The 25,794-nt window shown below is 49.1% G+C and overlaps 1 protein-coding gene across 1 annotated transcript in view; it reads right to left on the bottom strand.

Moving 5' to 3' along the window:
- KMT5C (lysine methyltransferase 5C) overlaps positions 1 to 19,929 on the bottom strand; it is an 84,132-nt gene extending 64,203 nt beyond the window's left edge. The window contains exons 1-4 of the mRNA XM_075328949.1: positions 19,849 to 19,929; positions 13,291 to 13,434; positions 11,486 to 11,645; positions 11,297 to 11,406 (exon numbers count right to left, since the gene is read on the bottom strand). Of these exons, the coding sequence (XP_075185064.1) occupies positions 11,297 to 11,406; positions 11,486 to 11,645; positions 13,291 to 13,400 (380 nt within the window). The 5' untranslated portion in view covers positions 13,401 to 13,434; positions 19,849 to 19,929. The remainder of the gene's footprint in view (positions 1 to 11,296; positions 11,407 to 11,485; positions 11,646 to 13,290; positions 13,435 to 19,848) is intronic.
- Positions 19,930 to 25,794: the final 5,865 nt, after the last annotated feature.

The following is a 25,794-nucleotide window of genomic DNA, read 5'->3' as shown; positions in this document are numbered from 1 at the left end:
AGCAGGAGCTGCCTTCCATTCCCTTAACCCCAAGGGTCTGCGCAAAACCACGGAGTTGGCGTACGCCACCGGCGTACGGCTCGTAGAGCCAGGACAGCATGAATAGCGTAAGTCGCAATGCATGCGAGGTTAAGGACGCCACCTGCGGCACAGATGTACGTGTGACAGTGTCTATCTGCGCAAGACCAGCTGAAATAGCTTGGAGTGCCCATACGGCTGCGAATGCCGGAGCAAACGACACGCAGATAGCTTCACAGACAGATTTCAACCAGAGGTCCATCTGTCTGTCAATGGCATCTTTAAGTCAAGTCCCATCTTCCACTGCAACTATGGAGGATGGTGCGGCGGAGAAAAGCTTGTCTGGATAAGCGTAGTGTTTTTGGACTGCTCCTCTGAGTCAGAGAGGCCCAAAAAGTACTGAATTTACGCTTGGGATACCTGAAATGGAATTTCTCCTGCTGAAGCTGCCTCCTCCACTGGAGGGGCTGAGGGAGAAATATCCCCCAGTGTATTGATGGGCGCTATGAGATCATTCACCATGGCGTCCCATTAGGAGCATCCAGAATGAAAGCGGTCTCAGGATCAGAAACCTGACCAGCTACCTCATCATACAGAGAATCCTCTCGCTGAGACCCTGACCAGTGTGTGAAGTCGAGGGTCTCTCCCAGCGAGCTCGCTTAGGCTGTCTGGGACTGTCGTCCGTGTCAGAGCCTTCAGTCTGGGATGTATGGGACCCCCTTGGAGCACGGATTAGTTCCAACTGAGGGAGACCGGGGAGCCTTGATTCAACAATGCCCATGGTCTGAGTCACCGCCCTGGACTGCAAAGTTGCTAGAATTTTGTTCATAGTCCAAGACATTTTATCAGCAAAAAAACTGCAAACTCTGTCCTCTGGACAGTTTCACAGGTGGCCCTCTCTGGGCCACCACTAGCAGAGACTCTACCCATTAGGGGTTAGTGGAACCTGCCGGTAAAACAGCCTCACGTGCGGTACAGACAGCATAGAAAGCCTGTGCCTTGGCCCCCTTGCTCTATGCTGACGACATGCTGTTGTCTCCTCAGAGCTATCTAGGGGTATATCGCCAAGAAGCGACCGTACAGCCACAAGTCTCAGCCGCGCCGCAGCCTCCAGCGCGGCAGTTTCCCACAGATAAACTCACTCAGCTAAGCTGCAGTGAGTATAGTCCAAGCGCGCAGCGCTGTTGTCCTCGGCGCACTAACACGCCCAGCAATGCTGGCGTCTGTCTGTGTATGGTCTTGCAAATATAAGTACAAGGATAAAGTACACAAAAAAACACTGTGGCAATAGTGGGGTCAGCACCAAGGTGCTGCTTACCGCCCGCATAGGCGGGTAAGTGGTCGCCAGAATCCCTTTGCTGGGTCTCCCAGAGCCTGTGTCCGTTCTCCAGCTTAGATTGCCTGCAGAAATGGCTGCCGGCGTCCTGTGAAGAGGGGCGGGCCGTGGGCGTGCCCCAGACAAGAGCGGGAAACTGGCGTCCCCCTGTGCCCAGTGAGAGGGCTGGAGTATGTAAATAAGACTCCAGCCCTCGGCGCTGATCATTGTACAGCGTCTCGCCCCTTCCCTGACTGGCAGGGTTGGGGGCGGGAACGAAACGTAACTAGGCCGCAAAAGCCGGGGACTAGATTTATAAGCGCTGCCGTCGTAAAAGCGCGGCAGCGCGACAGTCCCCGGCGCACCACAAGTCTCAGCCGCGCCGCAGCTCCAGCAGCGGCTGGCGCGGTAGTTCCCGACACAAACTCACTCAGCTAAGCTGCAGTGACTCTAACCCGAGCGCGCAGCGCTAGTGCCCCCGGCGCACTAGCACACCCAGCAAGCCTGGAGTGTGCGTGGCCTGTCTGTGCGGGGACACAGAGTACCTGAACGTTGCAGGGCCTTGTCCCTGACTGTACTCAGCTCCTCCAGCAGGGTCTCTGGGTCTGTGGATGGAGCTCGGCCTCAGGGTTTGGGGGCCGGTAAGATCCCACTTCCACAGAGCCCCTCAGGGGGATGGGGAAGGAAAGCAGCATGTGGGCTCCAGCCTCCGTACCCGCAATGGGTACCTCAACCTTACAAACCGCAAGTGGGGTGAGAAGGGAGCATGCTGGGGGCCCTATATGGGCTCTCTTTTCTTCCATCCGATAGAGTCAGCAGCTACTGCTGACTAAACAGTGGAGCTATGCGTGGATGTCTGACCTCCTTCGCACAAAGCAGAAAACTGGTGAGCCAGTGATCCCACTGGGGGTGTATAGCCAGAAGGGGAGGGGCCTTACACTTTTTAGTGTAATGCTTTGTGTGGCCTCCGGAGGCAGTGCTATACACCCAATCGTCTGGGTCTCCCAATGGAGCGCCGAAGAAAATCTGTTTGGCGGGCTGGATAGAATTCTATTCTGTAGCCGTGGGAGATGGTAACCCACACCCACTGATCGAAGACGTGTTGAAACCACACGTCGCCCAAGAGGGAGAGCCTGCCACCGACCAAGGACGTTACTGGCGCGGCCAGATAATCAAGAGGAGGCTGCCTTGGTGGCAGCAGCTCCTGCGGACTTCTGAGGACGCGGCTTCATGCGCCAGTTGGATTACGGACCTTGGCTGAGTTAGTGGACGAGGCCGAGGGCTTAGAGGACGACCAGTTAGAGGAACGAAAGGAACGAAACCTCGACTGGTTCCTGCCCTGGACAGGTTTCCTGGGTTTGTGGCATGGAAGTACTCTTCCTGCCAAAAAACGTCCTTAATAATTTCATCCAGATGTTCACCGAATAGACTGGTCCCAGCAAAAGGGAGCCCAGCAAGGAACTTCTTAAGAAGCATCTGCCTTCCACTCTCGAAGCCACAGGAGCCTGTGGATAGCGAGGGAAGTAGCCGAGGCCACCGCAGTGCGGTGACAGTCTCCAGCATGGCAGACATGGCATAGGATGAAAAGACTGAAGCCTGGAAGTTAAGGCAACCATTTCGGGCATAAAGTCCCTGGTGAGGGAATGCATCTCCTCCAGAGAAGCAGAGATGGCTTTGAGAGCCCACACTGCTGCAAAAGATGGGGAGCACGAGGCCCCCACCGCCTCATATATAGATTTGGCCAGAAGGACAACCTGGCGGACAGTGGGATCCTTAGAGAGGTGCTGTCAGCCACTGATACAACTGTCCGGGCTGAAAGTCTAGACACCGGAGGGTCCACCCTTGGTGAATAAGCCCACTCCTTGACAACCACTGGTGGAAGGGGGAAACAGTCATCAGAACCACGCTTTGGGAAGCGTCTGTCAGGACAGGCTCTGGGCTTGGTCACAGTGGCCTGAAAACTGGAGTGGTTAAGGAACACACTCCTTGTTCTCTTAAGGTATACTGATGCCTTTCTGCCAGAAGGGAATGCACCCCTGATACAGGCGGATTGAGGTCCAGTACAAATATAATGGACGCAATCAAATCATTAGCATCTGCGTCACCTTCGGACAGATCCGTCCGAGCCCCTAGTAAAGGCATCCTCCTCGTCCTGCGAGTCGGCTCGTGAATCAGAGCTGCGGGACGAGGAAGGAAAGGGGACCCTGCGACTCCATTTTAGGAGGACGGGGACTGAGACCAGATGAAGAATCCTCTGTGAGCTTTGCTGAGCGAGCCGTAGCAGCAGAAGCGCCCTGAGAAGGGGGCTGATGCATGCTCAGCAGTGTCCGGGAAAGCTGTCCCCTGGAGAGAGGGATTCTGCCCAAACCGGGGGATCAGCCACCGGAGCCGGAGCAGCTGGAGGGACCACTGATGAGCTTCCAGGCTGAGGCACCACTATGTTAGAGCAAGCATCACAATGTGGTTATGTGCTCGGTACAGACAGATCTACATGCAGTGCATAATAAGAACAGCCTTGCTCTGATGTGAGACATGCTGCAGAAGTGGGGGCTCCTGTCCAGAATGACCCCCAGCAGAGTATATAAACAGAGTATATAAGCAGCTGCACAACCGGAGGTTGTGGGTTCCCAGACCGTTTAACATAGGGACATCTCTGTGCCCTCCAGATCCCCCAGCCCAAGGCCCCCATTTGTCACAATGTGTTATGCAGACATTGAGAACGCCGAGAAGAAGGGAATTTTGTTTACTTACCGTAAATTCCTTTTCTTCTAGCTCCAATTGGGAGACCCAGACAATTGGGTGTATAGCTACTGCCTCCGGAGGCCACACAAAGCACTACACTTAAAAGTGTAAAGCCCCTCCCCTTCTGCCTATACACCCCCCGTGGGATCACGGGCTCCTCAGTTTTAGTGCAAGAGCAAGAAGGAGGAAAGCCAATAACTGGTTTAAAAACAAATTCGATCCGAAGAAACATCGGAGAACTGAAACCATTCAACATGAACAACATGTGTACCCGAAAAAACAAAAATCCCTAAGAAAACAGGGCGGGTGCTGGGTCTCCCAATTGGAGCTAGAAGAAAAGGAATTTACGGTAAGTAAACAAAATTCCCTTCTTCTTTGTCGCTCCTAATTGGGAGACCCAGACAATTGGGACGTCCAAAAGCAGTCCCTGGGTGGGTAAAATAACACCTCGTGATAGGGCCGTAAAAACAGCCCTTTCCTACAGGTGGGCAACCGCCGCCTGAAGGACTTGTCTACCTAGGCTGGCGTCCGCCGAAGCGTAGGTATGCACCTGATAATGCTTGGTAAAAGTGTGCAGACTCGACCAGGTAGCCGCCTGGCACCTGCTGAGCCGTAGCCTGGTGCCGTAATGCCCAGGACGCACCCACGGCTCTGGTAGAATGGGCCTTCAGCCCTGAGGGAACCGGAATCCCAGCAGAACGGTAGGCTTCAAGAATTGGTTCCTTGATCCACCGAGCCAGGGTGGATTTGGAAGCTTGCGACCCTTTACGCTGACCAGCGACAAGGACAAAGAGTGCATCCGAGCGGCGCAGAGGCGCCGTGCGGGAAATGTAGATTCTGAGTGCTCTCACCAGATCCAACAAATGCAAATCCTTTTCACATTGATGAACTGGATGAGGACACAAAGAAGGTAAGACGATATCCTGATTGAGATGAAAGGGGGATACCACCTTAGGGAGAAACTCCGGAATCGGGCGCAGAACCACCTTGTCCTGGTGAAACACCAGGAAGGGAGATTTGCATGACAGCGCTGCTAGCTCGGACACTCTCCGAAGAGACGTGACCGCTACTAGAAAAGCCACTTTCTGTGAAAGGCGAGAAAGGGAAACATCCCTCATAGGCTCGAAAGGCGGCTTCTGGAGAGCAATTAGAACCCTGTTCAGATCCCAGGGCTCTAACGGCCGCTTGTAAGGAGGGACGATATGACAAACCCCTTGCAGGAACGTGCGTACCTGAGGAAGTCGTGCTAGGCGTTTCTGAAAAAATACAGATAGCGCTGAGACTTGTCCTTTAAGGGAGCCTAGCGACAAACCTTTTTCCAAACCGGATTGCAGGAAGGAAAGAAGAGTAGGCAATGCAAATGGCCAGGGAGAAACTCCCTGAGCAGAGCACCAAGATAAGAATATCTTCCACGTCCTGTGGTAGATCTTGGCGGAGGATGGTTTTCTAGCCTGTCTCATGGTGGCAATGACCTCTTGAGATAATCCTGAAGACGCTAGGATCCAGGACTCAATGGCCACACAGTCAGGTTCAGGGCCGCAGAATTCCGATGGAAAAACGGCCCTTGGGACAACAAGTCTGGTCGGTCTGGTAGTGCCCACGGTTGGCCTACCGTGAGGTGCCACAGATCCGGGTACCACGACCTCCTCGGCCAGTCTGGAGCGACGAGGATGGCGCGGCGGCAGTCGGACCTGATCTTGCGCAGCACTCTGGGCAACAGTGCCAGAGGTGGGAACACATAAGGTAGCCGGAACTGCGACCAATCTTGAACTAAGGCGTCCGCCGCCAGAGCTCGGTGATCGTGAGACCGTGCCATGAAAGCCGGGACCTTGTTGTTGTGCCGGGACGCCATTAGGTCGACGTCCGGCATCCCCCAGCGGCGACAGATCTCCTGAAACACGTCCGGATGAAGAGACCATTCCCCTGCGTCCATACCCTGGCGACTGAGGAAGTCTGCTTCCCAGTTTTCCACGCCTGGGATGTGAACTGCGGATATGGTGGATGCCATGTCTTCCACCCACGTCAGAATCCGCCGGACTTCCTGGAAGGCTTGCCGACTGCGTGTTCCTCCTTGGTGGTTGATGTATGCCACCGCTGTGGAGTTGTCCGACTGAATTCGGATCTGCTTGCCTTCCAGCCACTGCTGGAAGGCTTGTAGGGCAAGATACACTGCTCTGATTTCCAGAACATTGATCTGAAGGGTGGACTCTTGCTGAGTCCACGTACCTTGAGCCCTGTGGTGGAGAAAAACTGCTCCCCACCCTGAAAGACTCGCGTCTGTCGTAACCACCGCCCAGGATGGGGGTAGAAAGGACTTTCCTTTTGACAATGAGGTGGGAAGAAGCCACCACCGAAGAGATTCCTTGGCCGCCTGAGAAAGGGAGACGTTCCTGTCGAGGGACGTCGACTTCCCGTCCCATTGGCGGAGAATGTCCCATTGTAGTGGACGCAGATGAAACTGCGCGAAAGGGACTGCCTCCATTGTTGCTACCATCTTCCCTAGGAAGTGCATGAGGCGTCTCAAGGGGTGTGACTGGCCTTGAAGGAGAGATTGCACCCCTGTCTGTAGTGAACGCTGTTTGTCCAGCGGAAGCTTCACTATCGCTGAGAGAGTATGAAACTCCATGCCAAGGTATGTTAGCGATTGGGTCGGGGTCAGATTTGACTTTGAAAAGTTGATGATCCACCCGAAACTCTGGAGAGTCTCCAGCGCAACGTTCAGGCTGTGTTGGCATGCCTCTTGAGAGGGTGCCTTGACAAGTAGATCGTCCAAATACGGGATCACAGAGTGACCTTGAGAGTGCAGGACTGCTACTACTGCTGCCATGACCTTGGTGAAGACCCGTGGGGCTGTCGCCAGCCCGAAAGGCAGAGCTACGAACTGAAGGTGTTCGTCTCCTATAACGAAGCGTAGAAAACGCTGGTGCTCTGGAGCAATCGGCACGTGGAGATAAGCATCCTTGATGTCTATTGATGCTAGGAAATCTCCTTGGGACATTGAGGCGATGACGGAGCGGAGGGATTCCATCCGGAACCGCCTGGTTTTCACGTGCTTGTTGAGCAGTTTTAGATCCAGAACGGGACGGAAAGACCCGTCCTTTTTTGGCACCACAAACAAATTGGAGTAAAAACCGTGACCTTGCTCCTGAAGAGGAACAGGGTTCCCCACTCCTTCTGCCTTTAGAGTGCACACCGCTTGCAGAAGAGCATCGGCTCGGTCGGGAGGTGGAGAAGTTCTGAAGAATCGAGTTGGAGGACGAGAACTGAACTCTATCCTGTACCCGTGAGACAGAATGTCTCTCACCCAACGGTCTTTGACCTGTGGCAGCCAAATGTCGCCAAAGCGGGAGAGCCTGCCACCGACCGAGGATGCGGAGAGAGGAGGCCGAAAGTCATGAGGAAGCCGCCTTGGTAGCGGGTCTTCCGGCTGTCTTTTTTGGGCGTGACTGAGCCCGCCAAGAATCTGAGCTCCTCTGATCCTTTTGAGTCCTTTTGGACGAGGAGAATTGGGACCTGCCCGAGCCTCGAAAGGACCGAAACCCCGACTGTCCCCTCCTCTGTTGGGGTTTGTTTTGTCTGGGCTGAGGTAAGGATGAATCCTTACCCTTGGACTGTTTAATGATTTCATCCAAACGCTCACCAAAACAGTCGGTCACCAGAAAATGGCAAACTGGTTAAGCACTTTTTGGAAGCAGAATCTGCCTTCCATTCCCTTAACCACAAGGCTCTGCGTAAAACCACGGAGTTGGCGGACGCCACTGCCGTACGGCTCGTAGAGTCCAGGACAGCATTAATCGCGTAAGACGCAAATGCAGACATTTGAGAGGTTAAGGATGCCACCTGCGGAACAGATGTACGTGTGACCGTGTCAATCTGTGTAAGACCAGCTGAAATAGCTTGGAGTGCCCATACGGCTGCGAATGCTGGAGCAAACGACGCGCCGATAGCTTCATAGATGGATTTCAACCAGAGCTCCATCTGTCTGTCAGTGGCATCTTTAAGTGCAGCCCCATCTTCCACTGCAACTATGGATCTAGCCGCAAGCCTGGAGATTGGAGGATCCACCTTGGGACACTGGGTCCAGCCCTTGACCACGTCAGGGGGAAAGGGATAACGTGTATCCTTAAGCCGTTTGGAGAAACGCTTATCTGGATAAGCGTGGTGTTTCTGGACTGCCTCTCTAAAGTCAGAGTGGTCCAGAAAAGTACTTAATTTACGCTTGGGATACCTGAAATGGAATTTCTCCTGCTGTGAAGCTGACTCCTCCACTGGAGGAGCTGGGGGAGAAATATCCAACATTCTATTGATGGACGCTATAAGATCATTCACTATGGCGTCACCATCTGGTGTATCCAAATTGAGAGCGTTCTCAGGATCAGAATCCTGATCAGCTACCTCCGCCTCATCATACAGAGAGTCCTCCTGCTGGGACCCTGACCAGTGTGATGAAGTCGAGGGCCGCTCATAGCGAGCTCGCTTAGGCCATCTGGGACTGTCGTCCGTGTCCGAACCGTCACACTGGGATGCATGGGACACCCCCGGAGCCCGGGGCAGTTCCAACAGAGGGGGACCAGGGGGCAATGATTGAACAGTGCCCATGGTCTGAGTTACTGGTCTAGACTGCAACGTTTCTAGAATTCTAGTCATAGTCACAGACAATCTATCAGCGAAAGCTGCAAACTCTGTCCCCGTCACCTGGACAGTATTCACAGGTGGATCTCCCTGGGTCACCTCTAGCAGAGGCCCCGGCCGAGCAAGTGCCACAGGGGCCGAGCACTGCACACAATGGGGGTCAGTGGAACCTGCCGGTAGAGTAGCCTCACATGCGGTACAAGCAGCATAGAAAGCCTGTGCCTTGGCACCCTTGCTTTTTGCGGATGACATGCTGTTGTCTCCTCTGAGCAATCTAGGAGGGTATATAGCCAAAAATCACCAGCGACCGTACAGTGCAATGTATAGCATGTAAGCATAAAAATACAAATGTACACTTCAGCACTAGTGGGGTCAGCACCAGAGGTGCCGCTTACCGCCCGCTCAAACGCGGGTGTGTGGTCGCCAGAATCCCGTGTCTGGGTCTCCCAGAACTTGTCTCCCCTCTCCAGCTCAGACTGCACACAGGAATGGCTGCCGGCGTTCTGTGAAGAGGGGCGGACCGTGGGCGTGCCTCAGACAAAGTGCGGGAAACTGGCGTCCCACTGTGCCCAGTGTGAGGGCTGGAGTCTGTAAAGTAGACTCCAGCCCTCGGCGCTGACGTTCTGTACAGCGTCCCGCCCTTCCCCTGACTGGCAGGCCTGGGGGCGGGAACGAAACGAAACTAGGCCGCAAAAGCCGGGGACTCGAGTAATAAGCGCGGCCGTCATATATGCACGGCCAGCGCGGAAGTCCCCGGCGCACCACAAGTCCCAGCCGCGCCGCAGCGTGAACTGACAGCAGCGGCCGGCGCGGCAGTTCCCAATACATTGACTCACTCAGCAGAGCTGTAGCTAGTAATGGCACAAGCGCGCAGCGCTGTTGTCCCCGGCGCACTAACACACCCAGCAATGCTGCAGTGTGTCTGCGCGCGGTCTGTACGGGGACACAGAGTACCTTGACGTAGCAGGGCCCTGTCCCTGACGATACTCAGCTCCATATCCAGCAGAATCCCCAGGGGCTGTGGATGGAGCACGGTCTCAGTGCCTGGAGACCGGTAAAATCCCACTTCACCCAGAGCCCTAAGGGGGATGGGGAAGGAAGCAGCATGTGGGCTCCAGCCTCCGTACCCGCAATGGGTACCTCAACCTTAACAAACACCGCCGACAAAAGTGGGGTGAGAAGGGAGCATGCTGGGGGCCCTAGTATGGGCCCTCTTTTCTTCCATCCGACATAGTCAGCAGCTGCTGCTGACTAAACAATGGAGCTATGCGTGGATGTCTGACCTCCTTCGCACAAAGCATGAAAACTGAGGAGCCCGTGATCCCACGGGGGTGTATAGGCAGAAGGGGAGGGGCTTTACACTTTTAAGTGTAGTGCTTTGTGTGGCCTCCGGAGGCAGTAGCTATACACCCCAATTGTCTGGGTCTCCCAATTAGGAGCGACAAAGAAAATGGGGCCGGAGCGAGGAGAGGGGGCGGGGCCTACTCTGAGAGCTGGATCCGGAGGACAAATTAGGTATACAGGGGAGGGAATCTTTCCTCAGTGAGGAGTGTCCGTTCCCTGTGCTGAACAGCCGCTGGACGGAGCCGCACTGTCCCTCTGCATGACTGACATGCAGGGGCAGTGAAATCGCAACTAGGCCTCAGGCGAAGCCGGGGCCTAGATTTAAACATGCGGCCAGCGTGCAGGCACCATCGGCGCGGTTCTCTAGTGAAAACTGGAGAACCGGCCGGAAATGTTAACACAGTCATAACACACTCTCCCCAAAATATAAAGTACAAGGGACCCCTGGAAAGACCACTGTCTGTGGTAATAACGTCTCAGTACTTAGCTTGTGAGACGCAGGTGCCAGGTCCCTGGGAGGTGAGCGCTCCGTCCGACAGGATCCTGAACAGGGCTGCGGATGGAGACCGGTCTCCTGCAAAGCAGTGAGAACCGTGATGGCTCCCACTTCAAGCCAGAGCCTCAGGGGATGGTGAAGGAGCGCGGCATGTGAAGGCTCCAGCCTTGTAAAATCAACCTTAACAGCACCGCCGACACAGTGGGGTGAGAAGGGACATGCCGGGAGTCCAGATTGGACCCGCTTTTCTTCCAAATCTTTGAAATCAAAAATAAAAAATCAGAGGATGCATGTGTGTGTGTGACCCCCTGAACACAAAGCATTGAACTGGTTGGATTTGTCATCCGGGGAGTGTATATGCTCGGAGGGAGGAGCTACACTTTTAGTGTAGTACTTTGTGTGTCCTCCGGAGGCAGAAGCTATACACCCATGGTCTGGGTCTCCCATAAGGAACGATGAAGAAAGTTATACTTCAGTGTCATGTGGACGGTTCATTCTGCAGCAGTCTAAACGCGCTCCAGTCGCTGCTGTTAGCACAGGCGCTGACTATAAACACACAGAGTGCATCTGCAGGGCACGGAGCACAATCATCTCCCCAAATAAGACAACACTACATCCAAAAGTGGGAGAGGAGCAATGGCGCTTGATCATACAGTCAGTCACCTCGGTTTCCTAGGAGGGTTGAAGGTGACCATGCAACAATTTTAATGCACTGCAAAGAGTCAATTATGAATTCACAAATTACATACCATGCTCTTGTGGCAACAACTTTGGCTCCATTTTTTTCCAAGGAGTACCGATTGCAAGGAAGGATCATAAAGCCACTCTCTGGTAGGAACATTTGCAGGTATTGGAATATCTAGAAGCAATACCAACAAAGAAAAAAGGTAAATACAGATTCATCCGACCCCATACCAGAAAGCGGGCACAACACTTACATGTATCTTTAGCATGGCTTCCTGCTGCGGACTCTGAAATTTGAGGTAATGGTTAGCCCCAGTTACAAGGGATCGGAACGCAGCATGCAGATCTCTGTTCTTTAGGAATGTATGCAGCGCCTCCCGCAAGTGATGCTGTCGTCTTATGGAAGGCAAAGGACTGCAAAAAAAATAAAATAAGCATGTGAGGCAGCAAGTAAACTTGTAGTAATATTCAGAAACTGTAAATTCACATAGATCCTAGCCCTGTTCTATGGAGAGGTAAATATAAGTATACATGGTGGCTCAGTGGTTAGCACTGTATGGCGGCTCAGTGGTTAGCACTGCAGCCTTGCAGCGCTGGGGTCCTGCGTTCTAATCCCACCAAGGACAACATCTGCAAGGAGTTTGTATGTTCTCCCCGTGTTTGCGTGGGTTTCCTGCAGGTTCTCCGGTTTCCTCCCACACTCCAAAAACGTACAGATTGGGGCTCACAATCTAGAGTCCCTATGGGGACAGTATTGTCCATGTATGTAAAGCGCTGTGGAATTAATAGCGTTATATAAATGAATAAATATTATTATTACACATGCTGAACAGTGGTTTGCGAGCAACATGCATGAGCAGACGCTGCACAAGTCTCTGGCAGTTTGCTTCAATGTGTCAGTCTAGAGTACTGGCTAGTTAGCTCACATAATGATCTGTCATGGTAGAGAGGTCATTAGGAATTTTTCTCTAAAAAGGTTAAAGGGTTTATGTTTTTTTTTTAAAGGGAACCTGTCACCAGGATTTTCCCTTAAAGGCTGCGGCCACCACCAGTGAGCTCTTACATACAGCATTCTAGAATACTGCATATAACTGCCCAGGCCGCAAAGTATATAAGACCTTTATTATACTCACCTAGGGATGCTTGGGTCTGATTGACATCGCTGGTCTCGGTCTGGCGCCTCCTTTCTTCCATCGCCATCCTTTTTCATTGCTGCCTGTAGAAGACATGTTCCAAGTCATCCACACAGAGGCCGCCATTGCAGTCCTGCACAGGCACATTTTGATCTGTCCTCAGCAGGGACCGTGCGCATGCACGGGAGGTTTATAACCTTTCCGTGAGCATTACAGTACTTTGCATTGTCTTTAGCTGGGCAGATCAATGAGCGCTTGCGCAGGAGCACAATGGAGTGCACTGTGTGGATGACATAGGACGCACCATCCACACGGAGTTGGGAAGGAGGACAGCAATGGGAGGAAACTTGGAGGCGCCAGACCAAGACCGGCAACACCCATCGGACCCGACCGCCCCCCTGGTGAGTACAATAACAGTGTATTTTGTATACAAGAGCTTGTATGCGGCTCTTATAAAGTGTCAATTCGTATTGAATTGATGATGCCCTACAATTTTGTAATTCACTTTTTTTTCTTTTCTCTATCTCGTTCCGTTTTCAAGATAAAAATGCTAAATCCGTTGTTTTACACCAGGTGGCGCTATAGGTGGTTTCATTGCATAGCGCATGAATACTTCACTATACCTAGACACCCCTTCTATGCCTATAGCTGCCGCCGTTCTCAAGTTAATGGCGGTGGACAGGATATGGGTGGACACACTGTATAGTGTTCTAGAATGCTGTATAATAAAAAAAAAAAAACAACTCACTGGTGGTGGCTGAGGGTATTGGGGAAAATCCTGGTGACCGGTCACCAAGTCTAAAAATATCAAATCAGGCGACTATATTTTTTCATTTTACATTGCCCACAAAAGGCACAGAAAATGGCAATATATCTGCCGGCAGTAGGGTGGATACAAATCTAAACCTGCAGAGCGGGTACCGCACCTCACGTTCATTTTGTGCGTTCTGATGCCCAAGTACGGATCGAGCACCAAGCTCGTGGCCAAGTCGTCATTTTCGCAGAGCTCCCTTGCAGTCAATCTGTTAGAACCCATGATATTGTTGAGCTTTGGATCATGCTGTAAAAATCTGGAGGGAATAGAAGAAAAGACGTTATTAGGCAGAAATGCAAATCAACTTCTAAAGAAAATGCAGAAATTGATAAATGTACAAACAAAAATTTGTATAATTTTCCCTTTCCATCAGACTCGGTCCTGCTTTTCCAGCTCCGTTTTGACAAAACATACATATGTTCATTCTTTTGTTTTTATAAGATGGTGATTTGGGATTAAGAGTCTCTGGGGTTTTCATTACATCCAGGACCCACATTGTATTCCGTCAGATGCAGCTCATAATGGGTTAAATATACATAATTACATCTGATGCTGAATTTACTCCCTACAGGAATAACTGAACAATAGGCAAACAGTCACACAAAAGACCAGCGTGTGGTGCAGCATTATTATTTTTCTATTTATTAATATATAAGGCTTAAAAGGGGGATGTCCAGGTTTGTGGACTACAAGTGACTGCTGACTTGTGAATCCTTGGGAGAAAACATCGACCTGTGTAAACAGCACTCGAGCTGGATCGATGGCGGATTGTACGCATTGCATGATCCGTTACAGATTGCCGGTCATTGAACATTGCAGAATCGTTTGATAAAGCAATGATAATGCTCATCAAGGTCTAGATACATTTCTGCACACATGAATGAGGCCGCAGTACATACGCGAAGGGGGAGGCGTTCTACTAAGATTGGCCCTCGTAAAAAGCAAAGCCTCCCCTGAGGAATTCTTATACTTCATCCGCTGGGATCCACGAGTGTCTGCTGCAAAAATAGAAATAATTATCCAATCCTCCAACACACCCATGTAACCAGACCGGAGTGACTGACAATCAAGGCTGGAAGCGCATGTTGTGGATTTTAATTACCACACCCAACAGCTTTATGGAGCGACTATTTACACTTTTTTTGCTCCCCATCAGTTCTTCTCCACGAAGCAGAAATCTCCACAAGACTTAATCTACCCCCAGTGCTGAGCCAAGTTCTCCCGGTATCCAGTAGATCTAATCTGTGGCTGGGTCCGTAATTATAGCAGCAGATTCAGCGTCTGGGCGCCTCGCCGCACATACCTCCATAATTAAATGGCAGACCTGTAATACGGGGCATCGGATAGTAACCACTAGGTGAACATGACCGTATCCGAATTCTGAGATCTGACAAATGTCTCAGATTAGAATCATACGGCTGCCTGCACTTAGCCGAACACTGATGGACACCCGAGCGCCCACGTGGAAAAGCTGCCCATCCCCCCTCTTTTTTTTTTTTTTAAGTAGAGTTTTCCTAAAATGCCACAATGGAGGATCCCGTTGTCTGTGGTTCACGTTTTCAGAATGAATCACCGGACAGATCATTAAGGCCTTGTGCGCACTAGGCGTTTTTGCTGCGTTTTTTTACCGCGTTTTTGTGCTGAAAACGCAGTGACATTGCTTCCCCAGCAATGTCTATGGGTTTTCAGAAGTGCTGTCCGCACACAGCGTTTTTTTGTAGCTGCGTTTTTGTGGTGACCACAAAAATGCAGCATGTCAATTATTTCTGCGTTTTTCACTGCGTTTTTCACCCATTGAGTTCAATGAGATGTTCAACAACGCAATGAAAAACGCATATAGCTGCGTTTCTATGACTAAAAACGCAGCTATAAACGCAAGGGGTGGGCACTACAGTGACGTGTACAGGAAGAGGATTCCTTCTGTTGGTAAATACAGAAGCGTGAATCCTCCCGGTACAGTCACCGCTGCTTCCACAACCCGCCCGGTGCCATGTCAGCTCCGTGCGGCGCCATGTCTGGGCGGGAGGTGGAGGCAGCGGCGAAAACAAAAGTGAACAGTAGAAAAAAAAAAAAACATATATACTCACCTGTCTGCAGGGTCCCGGTGCCATGCCCACTCCCATCTCCTCCCGGTACCGCCGCTTTGGCTGTGTGCAGTCTCCCCGGGGCATGTACGAAGCTTGCAGGACCTGGCGGTGGATCACCTGATGCAGTCACCCGACGCATCAGCTGATCGTAATTCTCGCGGTGTCGCCGGCTTTTTCGCGCCCGGCCGGCTATCAGCTGATCCTGCCGTCAGGGGACTTCATCAGCTGATTACCGGCAGCTCCTGCAGCGATGGGACAGGATCAGACTCTCATCCGATCGCTGCAGGAGCTGCCGGTAATCAGCACAGACGTGAGTATTTATTTTTTTTTTTTTTTTGCACCGATGCATCAGCTGATTGTATAAAAGCCGATTATACAATCAGCTCATGTGTGATGTGATTCACGTCCTTTAACCTGACACATCATCTGATCGCTTTGCCTTCCAGCAAACCGATCAGATGATATTGGATCCGGATTGGACGGCACGGGACCCTTGACCCAGGATTACTGCGGAGGGTTTTTTTTTTATTTCAATAAAGATGGAGTCACTAATTGTGTTGTGTTTTATTTCTAATAAAAATATTTTTGTGTTGTGGTTTTTTTTTTTATCATTACTAGAAATTCATGGTGGCCATGTCTAATATTGGCGTGACACCATGAATTTCGGGCTTAGGGCTAGCTGATAATATACAGCTATCCCTAACTCCATTATTACCCAGCTAGCCACCCGGCATCAGGGCAGCTGGAAGAGTTGGATACAGCGCCAGAAGATGGCGCTTCTATGAAAGCGCCATTTTCTGGGGTGGCTGCGGACTGCAATTCGCAGTGGGGGTGCCCAGAAAGCATGGGCACTCTGCACTGCGGATTCCAATCCCCAGCTGCTTAGTTGTACCTGGCTGGACTCAAAAATTGGGCGAAGCCTATGTCATTTTTTTTTTTTATTATTTCTTGAAATTCATGAAATAAAAAAAAAAAAAAAAAAAAAAAATAAGAAAAGGCTTCCCTGCTGTACCTGGCTAGCATACAAAAATATAGCGACGCCCATGTCGTTTTTTTTTTTTCTTTTTGGGCAAAAACTCCTGCATACAGTCCTGGATGGAGGATGCTGAGCCTTGTAGTTCTGCAGCTGCTGTCTTCTCTCCTACATACACTAGTTCTGCAGCTGTCTGCTCTCCTGCATACAATGAACATTTTGAAGAAGGAAATGACATCAGACTTTTTTTTTTTCCATCAACAATCTTTAATGGCATTGTGCACTGATTAAAAACGCAGTAAGCAAAAACGCAGCAAAAAACGCACCAAATCGCGGTAAAAACGCATGCGTTTGTCGCGTTTTTAGCCGCGGGTGCGATTTTTGAGACAAAAACGCAGCGTGAAAAAAACGCCTAGTACGCACATACCCTTACAATGTGTCAATTTCTGCTGCGGTTTTCACCCCCCCAATCAATGTAATAGGCTGAAATCTGTTTTGACATCTGCTGCAAAAGCAGTTCATGGTTTGTTTTTGTTTTATTATGGTGGACTTGTGAAGAATGTTACTGTCCCTGTGTGGCTGTCCTCCGGGAATGTGCACCTGTTGCAGGTTTTTTTTCTAAAAATGTACGTACCAGTCAATGTTAAGAGGAGATATCTATATCTATCTATCCCTAGGTCTCGGACGGCAGATTCTCTCTACACCAGGGCACGTCGTTTGCTTCGCGACACCAAAAGATTTCCAGTGACTCCTAAATTGCACTGTGGCCAGAAAGTATTTTTAGGGGTATTTATGATTGCAACGTGGCCACAAAATATTTTATAGTGTGTAGCAGCCCCGAATCTGCAGACTGGATCCCTTTAGGCCATGTGACCACGGAAGAACGACTTTTCCGCAGGCTCACGCAGCAACTCCCCGGAATCCGCAGCTTTCCATTGCTGCGGTATTTCTGCGGAATTGTTGCGGTAAACCTGCAGAAACCGTGCGGAATTCCCGCCCTGTATCTCCATAGTGAAAAGGCAGGAATGCCGCAGATATTTCCGCAGGTATAATTGACATGCAGTTACGTGCAGCTGCGGGAAATCCACAGCATTTTCCGCAGCTGCACATACCGCAGCATTGATACAGCACTCCCCAAATCCCATAGGATAACATGGGGAATGTCTGTACACCCGCGGATTTATCTGGAAAATTCAGAAAATCCGCACGATTTCCACAGCAAAAAAATTAAAAAAAAAAAATAAAAAAATCGGCAGTTACTTTCTCCTGTGGGCACATAGCCTTAAGGTGGTGTCACACATAGCGACGCAGCAGCGATGACGACCAGCGATCTGACCTTATCAGGATCGCTGCTGCGTCGTTACATGGTCGCTGGTGAGCTGTCAAACAGGCAGATCTCACCAGCGACCAGCCCCCAGCGACGCGTGGAAGCGTAACTAAGGTAACTATCGGGTAACCAAGGAAAGCACTTCTCTTGGTTACCCGATATTTACCTTAGTTACTAGCGTCCGCTGCTCTCTCGCTGCCAGTGCTGGCTCCTTGCACTCCTAGCCAGAGTACACATCGTGTTAATTACCCGATGTGTACTCCAGCTACGTATGCAGGGAGCAGGCACTGACAGTGAGCGGCGGACGCTGGTAACGAAGGTAAATATCGGGCAACCAAGGAAATGTCTTCTTGGTTACCCGATGTTTACCGTGGTTACAGCTTACCGCAAGCTGCCAGAAGCCTGCTCGCTTCAGTTCGTCGCTCTGTCGCTGTCACACACAGCGATGTGTGCTTCACAGCGGGAGAGCAACGTCCAAAAAAATGAAGCAGGACATTCAGCAACGACCGGCGACCTCACAGCAGGGACCAGGTCGTTGCTGGATGTCACACACAGCGACGGGACGTCGCTGCTACGTCACAGAAAATGGTGACTTGGCAGCGACGTCGTTGTCGTTGCTGTGTGTGACACCACCTTAAGGCTATGTGCACACTAGAAAAAGGATTTTTCTTAAGAAAATTTCTTGAGTGAAGGATTAGCGCACCTGTTAAAAAACGCACCTGTGTTTTTACCGCGATTTGGTGCGTTTTCGGTGCCTTTTTACCGCTGGTTGCTCCCTGCGTTATTGTGCCATTATCTATGGTAACTAACGCAGTTAGCTGCAGAAAAGAAGTGACATGCTCATTCTTTTTCTTAAGAAAATCTCCTGAAAGAATTTTCTTAAGAAAAAAACGCAGTGTGCGCACAGCTAATTTTTTTTGCCATAGGTTTGGCTGGGGAATGTCTGCAGAAAGGTTACAAGAATTTCTCAAGAAATTTCTGCAGCAAAAGCGCACTAAAAACGCAGGTAAAAAAAATGCAGTGTGTGAACACAGCCTTAGGCCAAGAAATGTCACCGATCATGGATTGTGAGGTCACATCATATCCAGACCAGTCAGAAAAGCTCAATCTTCTGACACTGCTCAAACCTGGCTCTGGCCATAGACTTCTATGTACGACATAAGCGATGAGAATTGCGCAGCGACGAAAGTTGTGCAGATGTTTTTGGTCGCGACTTGTTTTGAAAATTGCGGTTGCCCAGAGGGTTAAGGGGTGATCTAGTGAAAAAAAGCTATCAACTTCATGGCTGGAGGGGGGGGGGGACGGACACACATCCTCTGGACCTATAGGAGGAACAGGTCTGACCGCAGTTCCATATGCATGGAGTGCCTGCCATGCAGATGCAACCCCAAGAAGTGAGAATGGACACATGCACCCCCCAACATTCATGGTGGCCTCCTCCCAGACATTAACCCACTCTGCCATACATGTAACTCCTCCACTGGACATTCACTCATTCCACCCCCCATACATTTGTCCCCTATTCACACCCCCCCCAGACATTCACCCCCCCCAAAACAGTTACACTGTTCTCCCACCCCCAGACATTCATGCACATATAGCTCCTGTCCCCGGTCTCCCCCCATAACATTTGGTCCTGTGCTAATCACATTGTCGCCGTCCCGTCCCCCGAGCTACTCAACCCCTCCCCCGTTCACCCACCTCCACGGACATATTCGCTACCATCCCAGACATTTTTCCCCCAACCCAAAAGGAGACCCTCGACCCTCATGCCCAGAGGACTCCTGCCAAAGCTGGCCTCCCCCTGGGGACATCCTCCCCCCGAGAATTTGCTTCCTTCCAACATTAGCCCTCTACATTTCCCCCGGACATTGCCCCCAGTGACCGTCCACACATCAGTGGCTGTAGATGTGAGCGGGTGGTGATGGCAGGACATGGCGGATCCTGCCCCCTCCATCAGCCACGTCGGGGCAGATAGCAGGGAGCAATAGCGTGCTCACTAGCTTCTCCTATTGTGCTCAGTGAGCTCGGCTGACGGCACATTTGGGACTACAAGTCCCAGCATGCCGGGCCGCGTGCTCCTGTGCAGCGCGGCCGGGATCCCGCTCTGGTAGATCCCTGCAGGAAACCCCCTTCATGGCCGTGCCCGGCAGCTCATGTTTCCGCTCCCAGAATGCTTTGCAAGGCGGGCTTTTATCCCGACCTGACCCAGCGGCGTGTACAGAGCGCTCCGCCGCCCGGGAGTGCACAGCTCGCCCCCCGCACGCAATTAGCCCGCCTTACCGAGCCGGTGTGTCCGCTGCAGTGTTCCCACCGTAATTCCCTCTCCCGCTTCCGCCCTTCTGTGTATCCTCCGCCTTTTCTCTTTTCTTACTATGAGCCCTGCCTACCACAGATAATCCGCGCTTTTCATTGGCGCATAGCTTCTGACCTGTTTATTCTATTAGGCTGCCTAATGTGTCAATCAAAAACTCTTTACGTTTCCATTGGTGTAAATTTGTGTCAGTGAGGCGGACGGCTCCTCCCACTTACGGCGTGGCGTAGAGCGCGTGGTACGTGGTACGCCGTTGCCTGGGGAACTGTCCATTCTTTTCTCCTCAGCTCTGGGTGCTCCTCCCTTGCTGTGGGACGTTACATGAAATAATAGAAATTAATAGTAACTTGTAATTAGCAGTTACCTCATTACCAGATGCTGTTTGTAAGTAAAGACCAAGAAAATAAATGTACATTTTCCTAAAATAAGAAAAAAAAAATGTATAGAAAAATGAGGTCCCACATTTCCCAAAAAAGACATTTGAATATCTGAAGGGTAGAGGTCCTGTAAGCACATGTGCAAAAAAAAACAAAACTAGGCCAGTAGGGAGCGACTGGGGGGCATTTTTTGACCCCGGTGGGCGGCAACGGATACCTCTGAATCAATTTGGTGTATCCTACGCTTCATTAGGTCAAAAATAGGCCAAATTTTACAAATACTCAGTGACAGAGTAAAAATGGTCTAAAAAGGAGCAAAAAATCCCACAAGTCGTCTTTAAGATGCCAAGTGCATGCAAAGGTTTAACCCCTTCCTGACCTTGGACGTACCCTGTACATCATGGCGATCGTGCAAGCGCAGGAGCTGTCCCCCCACAATCGCCGCTGGGGACTCTGCTTACGTGACAGCCAAGGCCCAGCCCTCTCAGCCAGGGACAGTCCCTGTGTCATTCCTGGCTGTTTGACCCCCTAAATGCCGCATCAATATTGATTACAGCATTTAGGAGTCTGGGTGAGGGATTGCGCTCCTTCTCCCTTCCAAATCGTGGCCACCGCGATGCATTCCCAAGGGTCTGATCATTGCCATGATGACCTGAGGTCATCATGACGACCACCTGGTCACCAAACTATGGAAAGCGTCTGGGATCACACCAGTGGCATGATCCCAGGTGCTTCTGTAAGTGTGAGACCAGAGTCACACTTGTGAGTGACTTGAATGAATATGGCATCACCCACCACGGCCTGCCGCCCTCTGGACAGGAGCAGGTTAGCTGCATGTATTGCTATGAAGCTCAGACGCTTCTGTCTGGAGAGCGGCAGGGCATGCCAGGCGATGCGATGCCAGTCACTCGCAAGTGTGACTTCGGCCTAAAGCTCACAGTATACGCTGGAGCATTGGAATACATTATACCAGTAATCCCCATCTCAAATAGAGACTGAAAAAAAATAAATAGTACAAAAAAAATTTTTTTTAGAAATGTGAAAGAAAATTTCTCAATAAACGTATATTTCTGTAAAAACATTTTTTAAAAAACCCACAATAAAAGATTTGTTTTCACCGCATCCGTAAGAAACCGATCTATAAAACAATCACTAGTTAACCCCTTCAGTTAACACCATAAAAACCCTGTCTTTTTAATTATAAAGATGACAAAAAAAAGTGGAATAAAATGCAATCAAAAATAAATATGGTACCTATGAAAAAGTTACCTTGTCAAAAAAAAAAAAAAAAAAAAAAAGCCACAATAGAGCTCAATCAGTCCAAAAAATAAAAAAATTATAGCTCAGAATACCGCAATTCAAAAACAAATTTTTCTCAATAAAACAATTTTTATGGTGTAAAAGTGGCAAAACAAAAACCTGTATAAAATGTGGTATCGCTGTAATCGTACTGACCCGTAAAATAAAAGCTGTCTTATTTTTACAACACAGTAAACAGCATAAATAAAAAAAAATCTGATTTTATGTTTCTTCTTAATGCTGTCTCACAAAAAGCAGAATAAAAAGCAATCAAAAAATATTATGTGGCCCAAGATGGTACTAATAAAAAACAACTCATTCTGCAAAAAACAAGCCCTCACATGACGGTCAGCAAAAACAAAAAAAAAAAAATAAAAACAAAAACACCACAGCCTTCAAAAACAGCCTGCAGTCTGTTTAATGAAGCGACGGCACTGGCGTTTTTGCCATACATTTTGTGGTGCTTCCGCTACATGACCACAATTTTGCCCGGCTAGATTGCACATTGTCTTTTACATGGTGAAGCGGCTGTTACTTTCTTAGCGTACTCCAAGAATTAAAACCATGAACTCTCGCCTTGTCATGAGTCTCTGACATGACAATTTAAATGAGACCTCCAACCCACAAGAAGACAGGGGAACATATACAATCATTTGGAGCCAGAGCGCCGCTGAATACGGCATAACGCAGCAAACGGAGAGTACACATTACACACTGCACGATTGCTAAAAAAGGGAGAGGGAAAAAAATAAAACAATCATTGCTAGCTCCTTTAAAAAAAAAAAAAAAGAGTGCAAAATATTCATGGAGACATATACCCGCCATCCTAATGGCTGCTGCAACGTACCAGTTGACATTTGCAAAATTTATAATACCACATGTACATCACAATATCATTATTCTAATACTTTGCTTATGTAGCACCAAAATATTCTGCAGTGCTTTACAAAGATTATGATCACTGTCCCCATTGGTGCTCACAATCTAAATTCCTTATCAGTATTTCTTTGGAATATCTCACCTAAAACATCAGATTAGACCTTCGGACTACATTAAAGGGACATCTAAATCATCAGTCTAGACCTTTAGAGTGCATTAAAAAGGAATATGTCAACAGGTTTTAGCCATTTAATCTAAAAGCAGCATTATGCAGTGGCACAGACCCTGTTTCCAGTGATGTGACACTTGCCAAGCAGCTTGCTGTAGTTTCAGTACAATTAGTGTTTTAGCATCAGAAGATTATCAATATAGGACAAGGCGTCTCGTGCCAGGCGGTCCAGCTAATCAGTGTAACCCCACCCACACTACTGATTGGCAGCTTTCTTGTAGTTTACAGTGTGCATAGAAAGCTGCTAATTGGTAGGGAGGGTGGGGTTATACATAGCTCGGAATTCTGAAACTGCTATGTGTACAGCAGATTATTTCGGTCAACTCTAATGGCTCCAAAACGTAGTTCTTTTGCTTTCTGGCAGGTTCAGCAACATGCAGAATTAATGACCAACTTCCAAGCCTGTATATAGTCACAGGGAGGAGGCCGCACCCTGAAGAAGACAGGCTGCCAGGTTCACACCTGTCTTTATTTATATTCTTCTGATTACATATGCAATGACAAGCCATGTCTTGTGCATGTGCAGTGAAGGGAGGTGTACTGGCCTGACAGTCATCTGCGCAGTCAATACATTGGAGGAGACATCAGTCAAGTCCATCAGGCAGTGGCCCGATTGGCTTCTCCAGAGAAGGTCTCTATTCAATGACCGTATACATTTGAGAGTACAGTTCTTCTGGATGACGCCGCACCAGCCAAAAATTAAAAACACCTCATTGAGAACTCATGAAGTGTGATCTGAATCTTCCAAAGCAACAGGAACTCTTTCTGGTAGTTGATACCCTAACAAGTTACATTTCATAGAGACATGTCAGAAGCGGTGACCAATTGGGGATTTGTGACATCAATAGAGGTTTAGTCAGGGCCTCTCTACCCTTCATTTCTCCGTTTCACTAAGATGGGACATTAGAATGTGTCTCACTTTATGGCACGTCTCATCTCTCCTGAGTGAAGCCAAGAAAGCTAAGGCTGCTTTCACACCTCCGGTTTCTGCAATGCGGCACAATCCGGCACTTTGCAGGAAAATCGCAACCGTTTGGTTTTTTTTGCTGCCGGTTGCGTTTTTTCTGCATAGACTTTAATTAGTGCCGCATTTTGCCGCATGGCCTTGTGTTCGGTCCTGTTTTTGCCGCATGCGGCAGATTTAGCCGATGCGGCGGCCGGATGGAACGTTGCCTGGCACGGTTTTTCGTGCGGCAAAAAAAAAAACCCGCATTGCGCCGCATTCGGCCGATGCGGCGCATTTTTCAATGCACACCTATGGCGTCCGGATGTGGCAAACACCGCATCCGGACGCCGCATGCGGTTTTTGCCACTGCGCATGCTCAGTAGCATGCCGCAAGCGGCAAAAAACGGACGGGCCGCATGGGAAAAACTTATGCAAAGGATGCGGTGTTTTCACCGCATCAGTTCCATAGCTTGCACAGCCGGATTGAGCCGCAGAGCTCAAGCCGGATGTGTGAAAGCAGCTTAAGCAGCCAAAGTGACACTGCTCACAGAAGAAAAATAATCCAACAGGTACTGGGGGTCACAGCTCCTGACAGGTCCCTATAAAGGATACACTCATTATTACATATAGAAACTACAGCAAATGCAGACAGTTTCATAAAAATGTTCAATCACATGATATTATGCGTTATACGGAAACACTATGGCCCCAATTCAGCAAGCAGATATCACCAATTTTCTGCCGTAAGGCTATGACCGCACTTTGCGTTGTGCTACTTGCAGTTCTAAACACACGTTTTTGCCTTAATTGATTTAGCCAAAGTTGCCTTTTCCAGAAATTTAGCGCTAAAAACGCATGCGTATTTACCGCGTTTTAGATGCGTTTTCAGCGCTTTTTACATGCTTATCCCCTTGCGTTTTGAACATCAAGACACTGCTAAATAAAGTTTAAAAATAGTCAAACAGAATGAAAAAAAGAAAAAAAAAGCAAAACAAATTTTTGAAATATTTAATAATCGTTATATTTCATGAAATTATAGCGGTTTTATAATATTTATTGCTAAAATAGCAATAAAATTAAAATTTTAAATAATTTCATTGTCAGACTGTGTGTGTGTGTAAAGGGACATATTAATCCATTATTTTAATGTCAGAAAAGCAAGTTTTTGAAGTAAAAAACGCCTTGTTTATACACCTGCTTTTTAGCAGGTAAAACGCTGAAATTTTGATGTTTGTTGCTTTTTTAAACTTCTCATTGACTTCAGTGTTAGCAAAACGCTGCAGAAATGGCAAAAACAATTGACATGCTGCTTCTATGAAAGCATGATTTTTGCCACAAATTATGCAAATTAAACGCAGCGTTTTAAAACGCAAAGTGCGGTCTAGAAATCTACATTTTCCATAGACTATTGTGGAAAAGCAAAACGCATGCCTTTTGGCATGAAAACGCTGCAGTTCAAAACGGACCTAAAAAGCAGCTGGAACGCAGGTGGAAACGCAAAGTGCGGTCACAGCCTAAAACTGAAAAGTTACCAAATAATTGTGCAAAAATTTTTGATTTTTTTTGTGTGCAATTTTCTTTGGCAGTCCCGGACAGCTTTTTAAGAAGTGACTGTAGTCCGGGGCATGGCTGAGCGCAGCCAACAAATTTATCATAATTTACATTAAAAAAAAAAGTGGCATAAATTACAACATAAATGTACCAGAGTATTTCTTAGCGATGGCCCTCAACAGCTATAAAATGCCTCAATGATTTTGGCACATTTTACTCCTCTGCACACTTCAACACCGGTGTGAGAAATGCCATTATGAATGAATAACGGTCTATAAATTTTAGGAAATCTACAACAGATCTGCTATTATGGATGAAATAGGGTCTTTGATTTTTGGAAAGACAAGAGATTTTCTTTAGGCTTCCAGACACATTAGGCTAACATTGACTGAACCTACTGATGGATTCGGCCAACAGGGATGTGTACATGGGCCCCTGACAGATAATTTTTGGGCCAGTTAGGAAACCGGCTTTTCTGATTTCAGAGGGATGATCCTTTTGTTATCTAGAGATAAGCCAACGGCGGAGATATCCGGAAGCAGCTTTTTCATAGAGATCACATAAGCGTTCAGCTGAGCAAGCAATCCTGCGTATGGGAGAGTTGGGCAAAAGAGCTGCTGGCCAAACAATCCAC

The sequence above is a fragment of the Anomaloglossus baeobatrachus genome, chromosome 11 (genome assembly GCF_048569485.1).
Source record: "Anomaloglossus baeobatrachus isolate aAnoBae1 chromosome 11, aAnoBae1.hap1, whole genome shotgun sequence".
In the NCBI taxonomy this organism is placed as follows: Eukaryota; Metazoa; Chordata; class Amphibia; order Anura; family Aromobatidae; genus Anomaloglossus; species Anomaloglossus baeobatrachus.
The sequence above is the reverse complement of the archived record's forward strand: the minus strand, read 5'-3'. Positions and strand labels throughout refer to the sequence as shown.